This window comes from Nipponia nippon, unplaced genomic scaffold (genome assembly GCF_047370975.1).
Source record: "Nipponia nippon isolate SJK-2023a ecotype South Korea unplaced genomic scaffold, ASM4737097v1 scaffold_8, whole genome shotgun sequence".
Classification (NCBI taxonomy): Eukaryota; Metazoa; Chordata; class Aves; order Pelecaniformes; family Threskiornithidae; genus Nipponia; species Nipponia nippon.
In genome coordinates, this window is record NW_028262402.1 from 15,288,913 (window position 1) to 15,304,590 (window position 15,678).

General features: G+C 35.8%; 1 protein-coding gene across 7 annotated transcripts in view; it reads right to left on the reverse strand.

Moving 5' to 3' along the window:
- FER (FER tyrosine kinase) overlaps window positions 1-15,678 on the reverse strand; it is a 202,338-nt gene that overhangs the window by 40,527 nt on the left and 146,133 nt on the right. For 6 of the 7 annotated variants that reach the window (XM_087741585.1, XM_087741584.1, XM_087741581.1 and 3 more), the window contains one exon: window positions 12,780-12,903. In XM_087741585.1, the coding sequence (XP_087597711.1) occupies window positions 12,780-12,903 (124 nt within the window). Of the gene's footprint in view, window positions 1-10,129; window positions 10,204-12,779; window positions 12,904-15,678 lie in introns of those variants that run through there. The other variant, XM_087741588.1, reaches the window with a different exon arrangement.

The following is a 15,678-nucleotide window of genomic DNA, read 5'->3' on the forward strand; positions in this document are numbered from 1 at the left end:
CAATGGCATAGTCAGCCACAAACATGGTTTGCATCTCCTGGTTGTGAAGTATTTGGTATCTGATGGTATCTGACGAGGGGGTGCCTGAACTTTCTGAGCAGATTTAATATGAAACTTTGAACATCAAAATACACTAAATGGAGAAGAATTACTGCTGTAGCTTCATGGCAATGTCTACAACAACTTGTTAAATAACATCTATTGAAGTATAGCAAAAGCAGGCATTATCATCTAAGGCCCTACTTCTTGCTTTTCATTTACTGTTGAATTTCAGTGGGAGGTTAGGACCCTTGGTTGAATGATTTCCCTTAGTATCTCCTAATACTTTCAGATTCACACCTTTCCATTTCCTCCTAATTATTATTATTAAAGCTACAATGTTCTCCAAACTTCACTTTTAAATCCATTCAAAAAACACTGTTTAAGGAATAGGTAGATACTTCATAAAGTGGGTAACAGAGCTATTCTTGAAAGAGTATGTAAATGTTTACGTTGTTCAACATTAGGCTGCATTTCTACTCTCTTTAAGACATTAGGGAATTTCCAAATTATTTGCAAATTATGTCTTTTCCTAGTCAAAGAAACTAGTCTACACAAACTAGCAAAATCTGGAGAAAGATATCTGATGGCATACTGGAACTTCTTGTGCTACCTCTTAAAAGTTCAATAGTAAATCACAGAAATTAAAATTCTTGTTGAGAGTAATAAAAGCTAAGAGAATACGGAACTGTTAAAAATGAATCCCCTGAAACTAAAATGAAGATGTGAAGTAGAAATGTCTAGATGGTGTAGATGATAGCAACCTAATTAGTGTTGCACACATATCAAAAGTATAATATTCTCTTTTCTGTACTTGCCTCTGCATAAAGCGTATAGGTATGTCTTTTGACAATAGTTCCAGAGTACATGCTTTTATTGACCTTGTATAACACAGGACACAAATTCACAGACTGTGAACTTAAGGCTTGCTATTTCTCTAAACAGTAGATGTCACTAAACTTTTTACATTTACCATAGAAAGTAATTACATTTCATCCACTATTCTCCATTGCAACAGGACTATGAGAGCAGAGAGAACGATGTAGGAAAGCTATATGACTTTGTGATCACCACAACAGCTTTCACTAACACTAGCTGTATGTTATTTTTATCTTGGTTTCAATATCCTATACTCTCATTTTTTACTTTTCACTTCTTAATCAGAGAATGCCTGTCAGTCTCATGCAGTGAGCAGATTTATTATTCTAAAAAGATGTTATTCAAATGATTTTGTCTGAATAATACTTGTAAATTCCTAATATTTGTCAACAAGAAAGTGGTATTGCAGTTAAATAAAAACAACCCTAACACAATACCATAACACTTAAAATGCTACAGCTTGTTAAATAGAATGAGGGTATCTAAGAAAATTTGCTTACATTTCTTTCAGTCCCATTTGCTTTATTTCTAGCAAAGCTTACTCATTTTTATAGAGGGAATTTTCTGTATCAGGGATACCTCATGAGAAAAATACACACTGACTCAACTCCACCAAGGCAAAAAATTAAATATTTTTCATAATATGCATCTTCTGTAACAAGAAAAAAACTATACCTTCTCTGAAATTTCTTATGAATTGTTTATAACCTAAGAATTTCTTCTGATTTCTTACAATAAATATCATCCTTTCTCTAATCAGCTTTTGACACTTAACTTTTCTCCCCACTGTCTATAAAACACTAAGTTTTCTAATGCTAGAACTTTATTTTGGTTTTATACACAAGAACAGTTGTCTCACAAGAAGAAAATAGATACACTTCTAAAAGAACAGATCATGTAACTATATGCGTCATATACAGTATTTTACTACAGTATCTCATAGTATTCTGAACACATACTTTGTCTTGTCCTTTTGGACCCTCTGATGAGCCTTGGGACCCAAATATGAGTTCAGCACGGCAGAAAGACCAGACCATTATCTGAGATTTCTGGGAATGGATTCACTGGTACTCACTCAAACATGTAACAGCAGAAAGACCAGCTAGCTAGTAAAACAGTTGTGCTTTACCTATGCTGTAACAAGAACAAGTAATGTTTCCTTCCTAACAAATTTTCCTTTTGCAATTTTTTTTTTCTCATTCACACCTTAGCCAATTATGCAGTAAAACATGGAAGGGTAGGGACAATGGAAAGGAAAGGTATGTAATCTCAGAATGAGAAGCCCTGGACCATCAGAAAGCAAAGGAACTTTTAAAAGTGGGTTTAGGCTCATTTTCTTACAAAATATTAACCTAAAAATGGCACATTTCCTTCCTTTTACATTTGTATACAACGTATGCTCCTTAGCAAGGATTTCTCATGTCCTTCCTTTGTGATGCCAAATCATCTTCCCATTCTGTGTGCCCTGGAACCCAGCTCCATGCTCAGCCTCACTCCTTCCCAAAAATGACTGGGCAAATGCCTGGAAAGTTATCATCATCTCCCATCTGTAAACTACTCCTACAGCTCCCTCCCCCAAATACTCTGATTACAGAGCTTATATTTCAGTGATTTTCAGTCACGTTATCATTCAGGCATTGACCATTTCATTAGAACAAGGATGTGGATTATATGGATGTAATTCTTTAAAACTAATTAATACTGCAAAATATTTAATTTACAAATGAAGTTGGATACCATGCTAATACTTACATTATTAATTCAATATTATTACTCTTATTTTCATTTATCATATCAAGTTATATTAGGTAAATTTTGATCTGGCAGTGTGCCCATGAATGCACTGAATGGAAAACCCAAGCTATGACCTGCCACCCCACCCCAATAACAAAATCTGAGTTGGTACCATGAACTTTCAAAAAAACAAGAATGGGCTTTGGTAGTGTAAAAAAATAGGTGTTTTCAGCTACAGATATCACCTCTGGAAGGTCATTAATTTCAATGCAGACGAGTTCAGAAAGAGGCAAAAGGATGTTCCCAGTTAAACGGTGTATATAATAACTTCCATCCAATATAAATCCAGCGAGTGTCATTTCTGCTTTCCACATGGCAATGTATTATGCTTTCTTTAATGAAAAGACAGAGCAGAGAGGCCAAGAAACTCTGGTGCCCATGGAAGCCCTGAAATCTAAGGAAATCTTTGGCAGGACAGGACAACACATCAGTTGGGGTGGGCTGGCAGGGGCAGTCTGAATGAAAACCATGTTCTGCTCTCATTCCCAGTCAAAAGATTTCATTCACCCAGGCTGCTCTGTTAGTTTTTTTCAGAAGCACAAAATCTGCAAGTGTTAGATTAAGGTCTCAGGTCACATATAAGTTACACATAAATACACAAAACACTCATGTTTCCTTAAAAACACAATACAGAGAGTCAGTCTATCAGAATGAGGAAGTTACCTTCTAATGGTAAATCTAACCTCTAATTGCTAACTGAAAGATGAGATGTACCAAAACAGAAAGCAAAAATTGAACCTGTGAAGAATAAGAGATTTTCAGCTTCCCCTGTATTAGCAGTTATTGGTGAATTCTATCATCACATATATTTTTATCAGAATAGTTTATTGTCAATGTGGACATTGTATTTTTTTTTTAAATAACTAGGTCTACAAAATAACATGCCAAACAATTTATCTATTACTATGTTTAGTTTAACTCTACGTGACATTTTAAATCATCATCCTAGGAAAAGTGACATACTGAAATCTCAGAGCTCTGAAATAATTGGATATTTTCCCCATTTTACGGGAGCACATAAAGGATAATATTCAAGGACAAGCTGAATAGGGAGCACTAGGGAAAGTTTATCATAAAATGAAAATATCAACCTCATTGAAACCTTTAACAGACACTTCAAAACATTAATATAAAGAACTATCTTTGGCTGATTATACTAGATTACCCGTGATGCCATTCAGCTGATACATAAACTGTGTATTGGTTAGATATAAAATGAAGCCTAAAGGAAATTTCAATTAAATAAGATGAAATGTTATAACTGTCTTATCAAAAGAAAATCAATCATGGAAAGAAAAAGTTGATTTCTCTTTATTTATTTCATATGAAGAAACCTCAATTTGCCATTCCAAACTGAGAAACAGCAAAATCTAATATCCTATACTAAACTGGCCTCTGGGAACTATGAATTATTATTATTAGCCTCAGAATGACCACAGTTAAACAACAACTTTGTTTTGCACTTGTATTAATAGTTGTTTTCTGATTTAATATTTAAAAAGAAGAGTAGCAAATGGTAGAGATAATTGATGCTGGAAATGGTAAACAAAATCTGTCCTAATAGGAGTGAAGAGAGTGTTATGCTTTAAAAAAAAAAAAAAAAAGATAGCATAACTTCCAGTTCTATCATTAATGTGCCAATCATTAAATTAATATAATCATATGTGTAATCTACTGCTTATTTATGTAACACAATAATTCTAAAAAGCCACAATTCAAATATATATTTCCTACATACTGTGACCACTGACTCCTCTGGTACCAGGACTGCATCGAGCATAATTCAGGAATATATGAAAGACAGCATGGTCTTATTGAGATAGCATGATGTGTTGAGATTTACAGTAAACAAAAATGTATTCAGTCATTTCTTATATCATACTCTGACCATCCAAATCTATGCATCTGTTACTCTAATCACAAGCCTTCTACAGCTGTAGTAAAGCTAAATCTGAGATAGCTAATTTGCTGGGTGGGGTGGATGTCAAATAAAGCACATAAGGGGAAGCAGTATCAAGCTCTATAACAAATACACAGAGTCCGCAAGGAAAAATTGTATTCCTCTACCTTTTAAAATCTTTTGTTATTCAGCCATGCCAGAATTCAATAGCTTAGGGAAACAGATAATAGATTAGAAGGAAGCTCATTTTTTATTCATCATAGTTCACATTCACTTACATTACAGCATACTTAGAATTCAATAATCTCTCTAATTTATTATAATGGGTTTAAAGTATACAATATTCATAATATTTAATTTAATGGGTTTGGATACTTACGTTTCCCCTGTTTTTTTTTCCTTAATACTTTCAGATCAGAATCATTAAAGAAAGAAATAATCATGTTGCTCAAATAAGATTTCAGACAAACAGAAGTAACAATTCAGAACTGATTCAACTTTAATTGTAAATGGATTTCTCTAGGATCAAACCACATTTACCAGTGTGACAGTGGAGATGACTTGAAATTGCAGAAAAAACACCTTGACAACCTTTGAAAATCTATTCTTAAAAGCTGAAACCTGGTATATAATACTCTAATCTAGTCCTATATGGCAAGCAGAGTGAAACGTAGCAGTGTTCACCTGTCTCTCCTCCTAGATGACAGCAGTTGAACAGCACTGTATTAGTTATTTTAGGGTTGGAAATACCACATTTTGAAGAAACATAGTAGTGTGAAAACTATGAAAAATAATTTCCCGGAGTGTTTGAAAGCACTGACACATTTGTACTGATAAATGTTATGGTCCGGAATGCAGTTTTAATAGCCACTGATGAAAAAAGGATCTTGTGCAGACCGACTACCTCAATGGCATCACACCCTTGGAGCGCAGAGACATACTGAAGACTCCAAGTGCCTTGGTACAGCATTAGCAGAGTGTCAGCAAACACCGCAGCCTAAAGACTGGTGCAGCATTCCCTTTTTGCATTAGAAGCAGAGTGCCAAGCAAGGGGAGGCGAGGGGAGCAGCGCCACTGTTTTGGCAACAGTCAACACTTCCTTAATTTGCTTAGCAACAACTAGGACTCCCAAGAGCTGCTCATTGAACTCATCTTTTTTGGAAAGAATTAGCAGGTAGATCCTCAGCAACCCATAACAAATCTGGGAGGAGGAGGACTTCTGCAGTCTTCCTGTATACTTGCAATCTGGATCATTTGTCCAAATAAACACTATGCATTTGTAATGGTTCTTCCATTAATACCTCTTATGACCAATAGACCAAATAAAAAATAATCAATAACCTGTGTAAAACCTGCAATGCTATAATTGCACAGTATCTTTATAATCTAATAAAGTCAGTGGAAATACTGTTTTTAGTGGAAAAAAGCTTACTAGTTAAGAGACAACATGGATAGTTGCATAAAGCACATCCATATTAAGAAATAAAAGCTCAATACATGGTACTGGAAAGTGCCAATGAAATGCAAAGTTTGACTAAAAATTATTTTATAGATATGACAGAATAAATTTTCGTGGCTTTTTTTTTTTAACACTAACAATGTACCTATATAAAGTGGCCTACAGAAAGTAAGAGTTCTTCATCAAAGTTCCCATTTGTGGTTTTAACTTTAAATAGAATGGAAATATTTCTAATATTCATATTGTAAAAAACATGCTTTGAAACACCATTTTATATAAAGCAGAGACATCATCTTATAAATAAGGCTTGAAATTATGATTATTCATTACATTTATGTGGTGTTTCAACTGTACTACCGACAATTACTCTCTGAAAGACTTATTCATTGAAGCATGATCAACTATTATTATTAACGCAACAGTACAGAATTTTTTGATTCAGTCATAAATGATTAAATATTTTCTATGAAAGAAAGCTATAGAAATGGAATCTCGCATCATCACTTAATTTTATACATGCAGTTCTGAATGAATCATAAAAAGCTAATTAATAATGGCAAATTAATGCTTGCACAATAAACCTTGAAGAGTCCATCTAGTTTATAGAAAGGCGAACTCATTCCACCGAAATGTAGCCTTTCTTAAGTCATCATCAGCACAGAAAATTACAGAAACTACAATAAAGGTCTTAGGTATTGCAGTTGCCCAGGAGGAAATGCAGTATTCAGAGAAACACGTTGTGCTCAAGGAGAATAAACTATTTCGGAACAGAACCAAAGCAGTCATTCCACTGAGCACTGAATTGCTTGGAGCCAGCCAAAAGCAGGCACAGACAAGTATTTAGCTCCTGTCTTCCACTGGATTTAGGCACAGAATCAAGCAGGCAGGTTATTGCCTCTCCTTAGGAGAGACCTGCTGAGTTTTGGGGCTAAACCATCACTCTCCTGCTCCCAGGAGACATGAATCACTACTGACACACTAAACTGAACAGCACCTATTCTAAATTGAATAGGATCACTTTTCATGCTTTTTGTGGTAGCTGAACTTGTCCCAGGAAGAAATGGAAGATTCACAGGAAAGGAAAGACTATCTTTCTTAAGGCATTCATGGTTATGAAAGACTTCTGACACCACTTTCCAAAATTTTTTACATTAGCAGTTACCAGACTGAAGAGGAAAAAAAAGTTCTGGGAGCAGAGTAGATCAGGTAAACTAGGTTAGCAACAGGGAAGCAAGTATTTTCCTAGTAAGTTATGTGTAATTAATATAAATGGTACATATGTAATGAAATCTATAGAAATCCTGAATTAATATCCACAGAGGCAGTAGCTTCATAGCATGAAGCTAAACCACCCACTTTTAATTTAGTGTGGGGTTTGTAATGGCTTGAAAACTAAAGCAAAAAGAAGCAGTAGTAATATGACTAAAAATGGAAGAAATGGACCACAGAACATGGTCATCTTATCAACGATGATCATCTTAATTCAGAATATGGGAGACTTCCAGAACATAAATGCATTGACTGAAAGGAAAACTTGACTAAAGAATATACCTTGAATGCAGTTAGTCCATATCTTCTCACACACATAGTGCATATATTGAAAATAAGTAATTTGAATTGAATACCAACTTCACGCTACCTTCGGCAGATGTATAGTTGAAGGCTACTGCTGGTAACTTTAGTGAAAAACTGACATTGGGAATGTTTATTAATTGATCACTTTTAAGATTCTAACTTTTGTTATAGCTCTCTCCTAATAATGCATCTTCAAAATTGTTTAAATGCGCCTGTGATTCAAAGACGGAGAAAAACCTTCTGTATGTAAATAGACCATAGAATCACAGAATGGTTTGGGTTGGAAGGGACCTTCAAAGGTCATCTAGTCCAACCCCCTGCCATGGGCACGGACATCTTTCACAAGATCAGGTTGCTCAAAGCCCTGCAACCTGACCTGGAACACTTCCAATGATGGGGCATCCACAACTTCTTTGGGCAACCTGTTCCAGGGTCTAACTACTCTCGCTGTAAAAAATTTCTTCCTGATGTTCAATATAAACCTCTTTCAGTTTAAAACCGTTGCCCCTTGTCCTGGCGCTACCTGTCACTACAGGCAAAAAAGTCTTTGTCTGTCTTTCTTATAAGTCTCCTTTATTTAGTTAAAGACCACAATGAGGTCTTCCCTTCTCTTCTCCAGGCTGAATAACACCAGGTCTTTCAGCCTTTCCTCACAGCAGAGGTGTTCCACCCCTCTGATCATTTTTGTGGCCCTCCTCTGGACCCGCTCCAACAGGTGTATGTCTTTCTTGTACTGGGGACCCCAGAGCTGGACACAGTACCCCAGGTGGGGTCTCATGAGAGTGGAGCAGAGGGGGAGAATCACTTCCCTCGACCTGCTGGCCACCCTTCTTTTGATGCAGCCCAGGATACAGTTGGCTTTCAGGGCTATGACCGCACATTGCCCACTCAGGTCCAATTTTTCATCCACCAATACCCCTAAGTCCTTCTCTGCACGGCTGCTCTCAATCCATTCATCTCCCAGCCTGTATTGATACTGGGCATTGCCCCAACCTATGTGCAGGACCTTGCACTTGGCCTTGTTGAACCTCATGAGTTTCACATTAAATTATTTAAAAAAATAAACTCGCTCTTAACACATTTGTAAAAGCTCTTAAACAAGGTAAAAATCAATCTACTTTTTAAGTAAAGCACGGAAACTGTGTGCAGAACACTATCAAGGGGCACAGTAGCTAACTGAAAAAAAAAAAATTTCTGCTAGTTTCAATCAGAATTATATTTGTATTACTTGTAGATAAAGCTACAACACAATTTTCCACACAGAAATATTTTCAAGACCTAACTGTATCTTTGATTTTGAGAGGTTGTACCAACTATCAAATGACAAAAATAGAGGAAGTCCTACACATAATTGCTTCTCTCAATATTAAAATATTTTTCCAACTGAGTTCTACCATAATTTGAATTATTTTCATTACAAAATGATGGCAGTAAATAGAGGGGAAAATAAAACAAACAATACGTATGTCCAAATTCTCTGAATCAGGTAGTTGGAGCTTCTCTCCTATACTACCACAGGATTGGTTTGGAAACTAAACATAAATTATGGACAAATGCATTCATCACATGCAAATCGAATACTGGAAAAGAAGACCACTCATAAATGCTTATTGAACCAACTGAAATTATCACATCTCCATCCTTATCTTGTTTTCTAATTAACAGAAAAAATGGAACTATCTAAACAATAGCATATGGTAACAATGAAAAGCAAGAAACCATTCTTCAACCTCATATTAATTAAATGGAGATTAAATGACTACATTCTTCTGCATATGTTCAACCACTCTTTTTATTTCTTTTAATAACATCTTTTCATGCAGCTTTTTTTTTTTCCTTTAAGCCCACTCATTTTTGCTCTTGAAACAGAACAAAGAGAGAGCAAAGAACAAGTGATATCTGGACGCTAGAGGAGATGAAAATGCAGATCAAATAATCACTCGCATGCATTATGCGTTCTAAGTCTGACAAATTTAAACTTTATATTTGTACCTACTGAAACACCATAGCACACACAAAAACAGAAAACAAAGAGGATATTAGTTGTTGCACTGGCCCCACTACTGAAAGGCTAAATCAAAGTATGACTCCAACAGCAATTTCAGAAAGCCAGTATAGATTTAGGCAGAAATTTAAAATATAAAGGCTAAGTGTAGCTAGTGCAGCTACAACTAAAAAGTGGCATTAAAAATAATTTTAATAAACTTCTGAGCAGCCTTTAGTTTCAAATTAACATCAAGTCAAATGTACATGGTACTAAATGATGGTAACCTGAACTACTAAAAAACCACGTGAGCAGTCTGAACAAACCTTTAAAACAACCAATAGAATACTTCATATAAACAATAGCATGAAGCAAAACAATTTTATTTTGCTGCAGCCTACACAACAGAAACTATTTCTAATTATATATTACTGATCCTTCTTAAGTAATAGTAATCAAAGCCTATGGAATTTTAAACAAAATAAAAAACATTCTCCTGTTTAGTCCATTTTTTCTCTAGTCAATTTTCTTACCTCTTTCTTACCTGATGAACACTTTCAGTTGATGAAGTTTCTGACAAAAAAGAACAAATTTATTGTTCTTTCAAAAAATTACTATTCTTTTTACATAGTGCTAAATCTTCTTTGTACTATGAATTAAATTCTTCCATTCTAATCTACACGCTCTCAACATTAAATTTACCTGTGACTAGTTTGTCTTACCTGACCTAAAAAGGATGGAACAAGGGCTCCCAAATTCCTTGTACAGACCATGCAGTCACAGAGCTGCACCTTCAGTGCTCAGGTAAGAAGGGGCTGAAACTCCAGTGGGGTTCTGAGTCCTGAACACCTACGAGCTTGCTTACAAAGAACTAGAAAGTTTGACTTTTCCCTGCTAGCCCTTCATTCCCTTGTTTTTTTTGTATTTGCAACACGGCACCAAGAGTGTTGTGCCCGCTGGTGTGCAACAGGTTCAAAGTACCCAGCAAGCAACAGATGCTCTGTTCTTCTGTGGCAGACAGGGTTTCTAGACAAATGTGTCTCCAGCCATCCCCCAGGGTGCCCAGAAATCCTGGATAAATGCTCGAACAGGGAACTGACCCAGAAAAATTTTATGTATGCTAATCCTACTAAAATGCAGTTTAGCATTTGGTAAAACACATTTTAAAACCTCATGAGCTACTTTCCTAGAGTAAGCATTTGCCATTTAACCTGTATTAGTAGCTCAAAAAATCCCCAACCAGAAGCAGCTCTATCATTACTGCTAAAATCACTAAACTTGGTTGGTTGTTGTCCTGATTCAGAAATTTTCATTACGATTACCTATCAAATTCAGAAGAATTAGCTCATAAACATAATAAGCACATACTATGGCCAACCACAGAAAAACAAAACCAATCTTGAATATCCCAGAAAATAAGACTGGTAAAATAATACTGGAAATGCATATCTTGATTTATTAACCTGTGTATTTCATAAAAGTAAGCAGTTTTCCTGAAGATACTGCTTGCTTCCTTGGTTGCACTTTAAAACTGTAGTTTTCTTCAGGATGGGTTTACTAAAAATTTTGTTTCTGCTTTTAAGGAAAGTGGTAGCTCTCTCTGATAACCTCCTGTGACAATCTGTGATAATAATAAACAAATTTTGTGAAGATTTGGAAAGTTAAAAAGTAAATAGGGAAAGAACTTTTTCCTTACTTGTACCATCAGATGTGTAAGCCAGGCAGTGTGCGTTGGCAAGTCTATGGCACTAGCAAAACAGATTAGATTACAGCTCTTTTTCCTGACCTAAGATCTATATGACACACTTGTTTTCAGCTTTCTAACTGAAAACAATGAAACAATGAAATCTTTGTATGGTAAGACATTGCTACATATATCTTCTCTCTGAAATATATTCTCTGAATCACTATTAGCTCTGTAAATCACCTTAACAAAAGCTCTTCCTATTCACTGATAACTACCAGTGTGTCTTTCAGAGATACACTGAAGCCACATTGTCATCTATACTAGTTAGAACATAGGAACATAACTCTGCGAATAAAAAAAAAAGGGAGGTGGGGATAGCACTTCTCCAAAAATAATTGTTTCTAAAATTATTTATATTTTGCAGGCATCACAAATAATACTGTAATAATCAACAATAATACTGTAAGATTTTATAAATAGGTTTTGAGCTTACTCTTCTTGGAACAATGTTTTTAAAGATAAATCTACTTCTTGACCTGCATGATTGAAATTCACTGTTGATAAAAATCTAAGAGAAATGCCACTCAGGTCTCCAATAACAGCATTCATCAGAATGGTGCTAAATATGAAATGGGCTGATTATGTAAGTGAAGTGGCACACAGTTCACCTACAAATGTTCTAGAAAACAAAGCGTAAGTCATCAATATTACAAATCGAAACTTGTTCTTCATAATTTTTCTGTAAAGTGGATTATAATCATGTTTATGTCTCGTATTTCAGCCGTATCATTGTAGCAGGGTATATACTGTGATATTCTGAGAGAAAAATAGGTGGAAATTAAGTACATTCCCTTTGATACACTGAGTATAAGCTCCATGGCAGAGTCAAACTGGAGAAGAAACACCAAAAAGGAATGGTAGGAACAGAAATAAGGTACCCCAAAAGGATAATGCCTGATAATCTTCCATATTTTAGAGAATGCAGTCCAGGCAATTAGTATTTTAATACACAGAACTCCAGTTTTTCTCCCTTTATTATCTGAGAAATCTGTCAATTTTTCTGAAACACACTTCAGACATAACTTAACTTCTTTGTGGACCATGCAAGTACTGGTAAAATTTCAGATAGGATATAAGTCTCACAGACTGCTTTTTGCTACGATTCATTGCCGCCATATGAATTATGCTCCTTATAATGCAAATTATTATGGTAAAAAATCATTATTAACTTATACTAATAGCAACAAACTATACAGATCAAACAATGTACTATTTATTTTTACCCAAATAAACAGAACAGTTTTGAATTAGACAAGCAATAATGACCTCCTTTCAGAAAAAGTGTAGTTTTTTTTTTAAATTGCAGGGATCACTCCTGTTGATAATAAGCACTATATACATCTAAATAGCTAGCATTTCCAATGATCAAAATTATAATAGTAAGAAAAAATATCTTACTTACCTATGTATACAATTTTTAGATTCGAGATATGCCATACCAGAAGCAGCATCTAATGAAAATTTCACCAACTGTTTGGTTTTTAGCTCATCCTTCTTTTTTCTTAAAAAGGACAGGAAATCACCTCCTAGAAAAACAGACAGATGGACAGTGAGACACAACAGATAAGATACTCACATTTATCTCTCATTAGGGGTGCAAACAAAATGCAGCTATTAGCCGTTCTCCTCAACCCATCAGTCTGAGGTTAGCCTAAGAAAAAGGAAGGAACTCACTTTTCAAAATGCAGTTTCCCTAACTTCCCTTAAATACTAGGTGCTTAAAAGAGAAAACTGCACAGAATGTTTTTCATGTACCCAAAATCTTCACCAGTGGACATTAAATACAGACTTACATGAAAATTGTTGACAAAAACAATTGATAATTTGTGATAAATACTTCTCTAATCACAGAATGGTTGCTGCAGGGGTTTATAAAAATTGTGAACAAAGAGGTTAGTTCCTAACAGTTACATGAGAGTAACTGATTTTTAATTGATCATTTGCAGTGGTGTTTCCCCAATTTTTACACTGATGTGTTTGGAGGGGTAACAAAGTGTTTTACTTCTCGGGCAATGATAACTATATATTTGACAGTGGCAATTGAAGGCAAACAACTATTACTATGGCTTTACAGTCTTCTGCCTTGGAGGAACAAAGTTGCTGTCCTCTTGTCTGAGGAGGGAAAGGGGTCAGCACGGAGGATTTCCAGAAGGGAATCTGTGTTTGCAAAATAAGTTTCTGAAAAACTGATTTAGGACAAAGAGAAGCAGAGAAGACATTATAAAACACTGCATTGATATAACTGTATTAAAGATTTTTTCTAAAATATATTTTATTGTTCCAGGCAAAGACAAAAAATCATAGTGGAGCTTTCCACATCACACTATTTATTTGCCAATGTGTAGCTAGCCATTGCTCCAGTCTTTGGTTTTTTTCACTTTGCACTGACTTGACTATAGTGATTCTCTCTTGCAAGTAATGCACTGTTACCCAATTTTATATACTGCCTTTCTTAGCAATGTGAAAAGATACCATATATTAAAAGTTTCATATGGGATTTTCTTAGGAGGCCATTTCTATTTATATTTCATACTATAAGAAATAAAATAAGAGAATATTAAAGAAAAAAGTCTGCTGTTATGAAGCGTAACTGTAATATCCTTCAAATATTATGTTGGGGTAATTGTGAAATGGATTAGCACCTTAACTGCCAACTGCTTTGTTTATTCATTTTGCCTGGGATCGGGTTTCTTTTAGTGCAAAAGATCTGGATATGATGGCTTTATAGGCTGTCCCTTAATGAAAACTCCCAGCAAATAAACACCTGATAAACTATAGATAAAAACCACTGTTTCCATTTTGCTTGATTCCTTTTTTTATAAACACACTAACACTAAAGGAAAGCAAGAAAACTCTGTTTTCACAGAATCATATAGTAGTTGAGGTTGGCAGGGACCTCTGGAGGTCTTCTGGTCCAACGCCCTACTCAAGCAGGGTCACCTAGAGCTGGTTGCCCAGGAGCACGTCCAGATGGCTTTTGAATATCTCCAAGGATGGAGACTCCACCACCTCCCTGGGCAACCTGTGCTAGTACTTGGTCATCCACACGGTGAAAAAGAGTTTCTTGATGTTTAGAGGGAACCTCCTGTGTTTCAGTCTGTGCCCATTGCCTCTGGTCCTGTCACTGGGCACAACTGAAAAGAGCCTGGCTCTGTCTTCTTTGCACCCTCCCAATTTATATACATTGACAAGATCCCCCTCAGCCTTCTCCAGACTGAACAGTCCCAGCTCTCTCAGCTTTTCCTCCTAGGAGAGCTGCTTCAGTCCCTTCATCATCTTGGTGGCCCTTCATGGGATTCTCTCCAGTGTGTCCATGTCTCTCTTGGACTGGGGAGCTCAGAACTGGACCCAGCATTCCAGGGTGCACTCTGCCCCATCATCCAGCTCATTAATGAAGATGTGAAATGGTGTTGGACCCAGTATCAACCCTGGGGATACACCGGTAGTTACTGACCTCCAATTTTCTTAATACTCTGATTCCAATTAAACAGGTGAATAAAATTACCTGATACATTCTTTCTTCAGTGACAAATTTCTGGCAGTTTTTAAAAAGCAGTGAACATAACAGCAAAACACAGTCTGTGTAAAGCATATACCACCTATTTTCAATTTGTAAGAATTACAAAGTGTTTGTATAAAACAAATAATCCAAACCCATGGATCATCTAGGTATTCAAAATTAGACTGCCAGAACACATTGTTAAAGTGCAAGGATGAAAGCAAAGGTGAGTGATCTTTTTTACTCACAACACAGAGAATGCTCTCATGTTGGGCCAACCAGCACCCCTCAGGTGAGCAAGCAAATATTGCATCTTGAGTACACCAACCGTGCTGCTGGCACACATGGAGCCCACAATGCCCTATTGTGGGCAGGCTGGGTAACACACAGGTGGAAAATCAAGAGCCGACTGGATGCCCTAGACTCTAAAGCCAATTTGAAATACCCTCTGTTTTACAAAAGATAGTTACACACATTATCTCTCCAAAGTCTGACAGGGTGAATCTTGGGATACTGAATTTTAAATTCTAATGAAATCTTAAAAGAACAGAATACTATTGCAAACTGGACTGGGTAATGATCACCCTTCCTTTAATCAGAGAGTTTACTGATGTAGTCTGGTAACTGGCAAAAAGTAGGTATTGCCAGAGAAAGGAAGATGAACACTGAGTTGAAATATGTGCCATTTCTTACACATGTAAACAGAATTATTCTTGTTACAGCAGTAACAAGTTACAGTTAACAATAATTTTTAAGCAACTGCCCCCTCCAACACATACAAACAAGCTGATGAAAATTATTT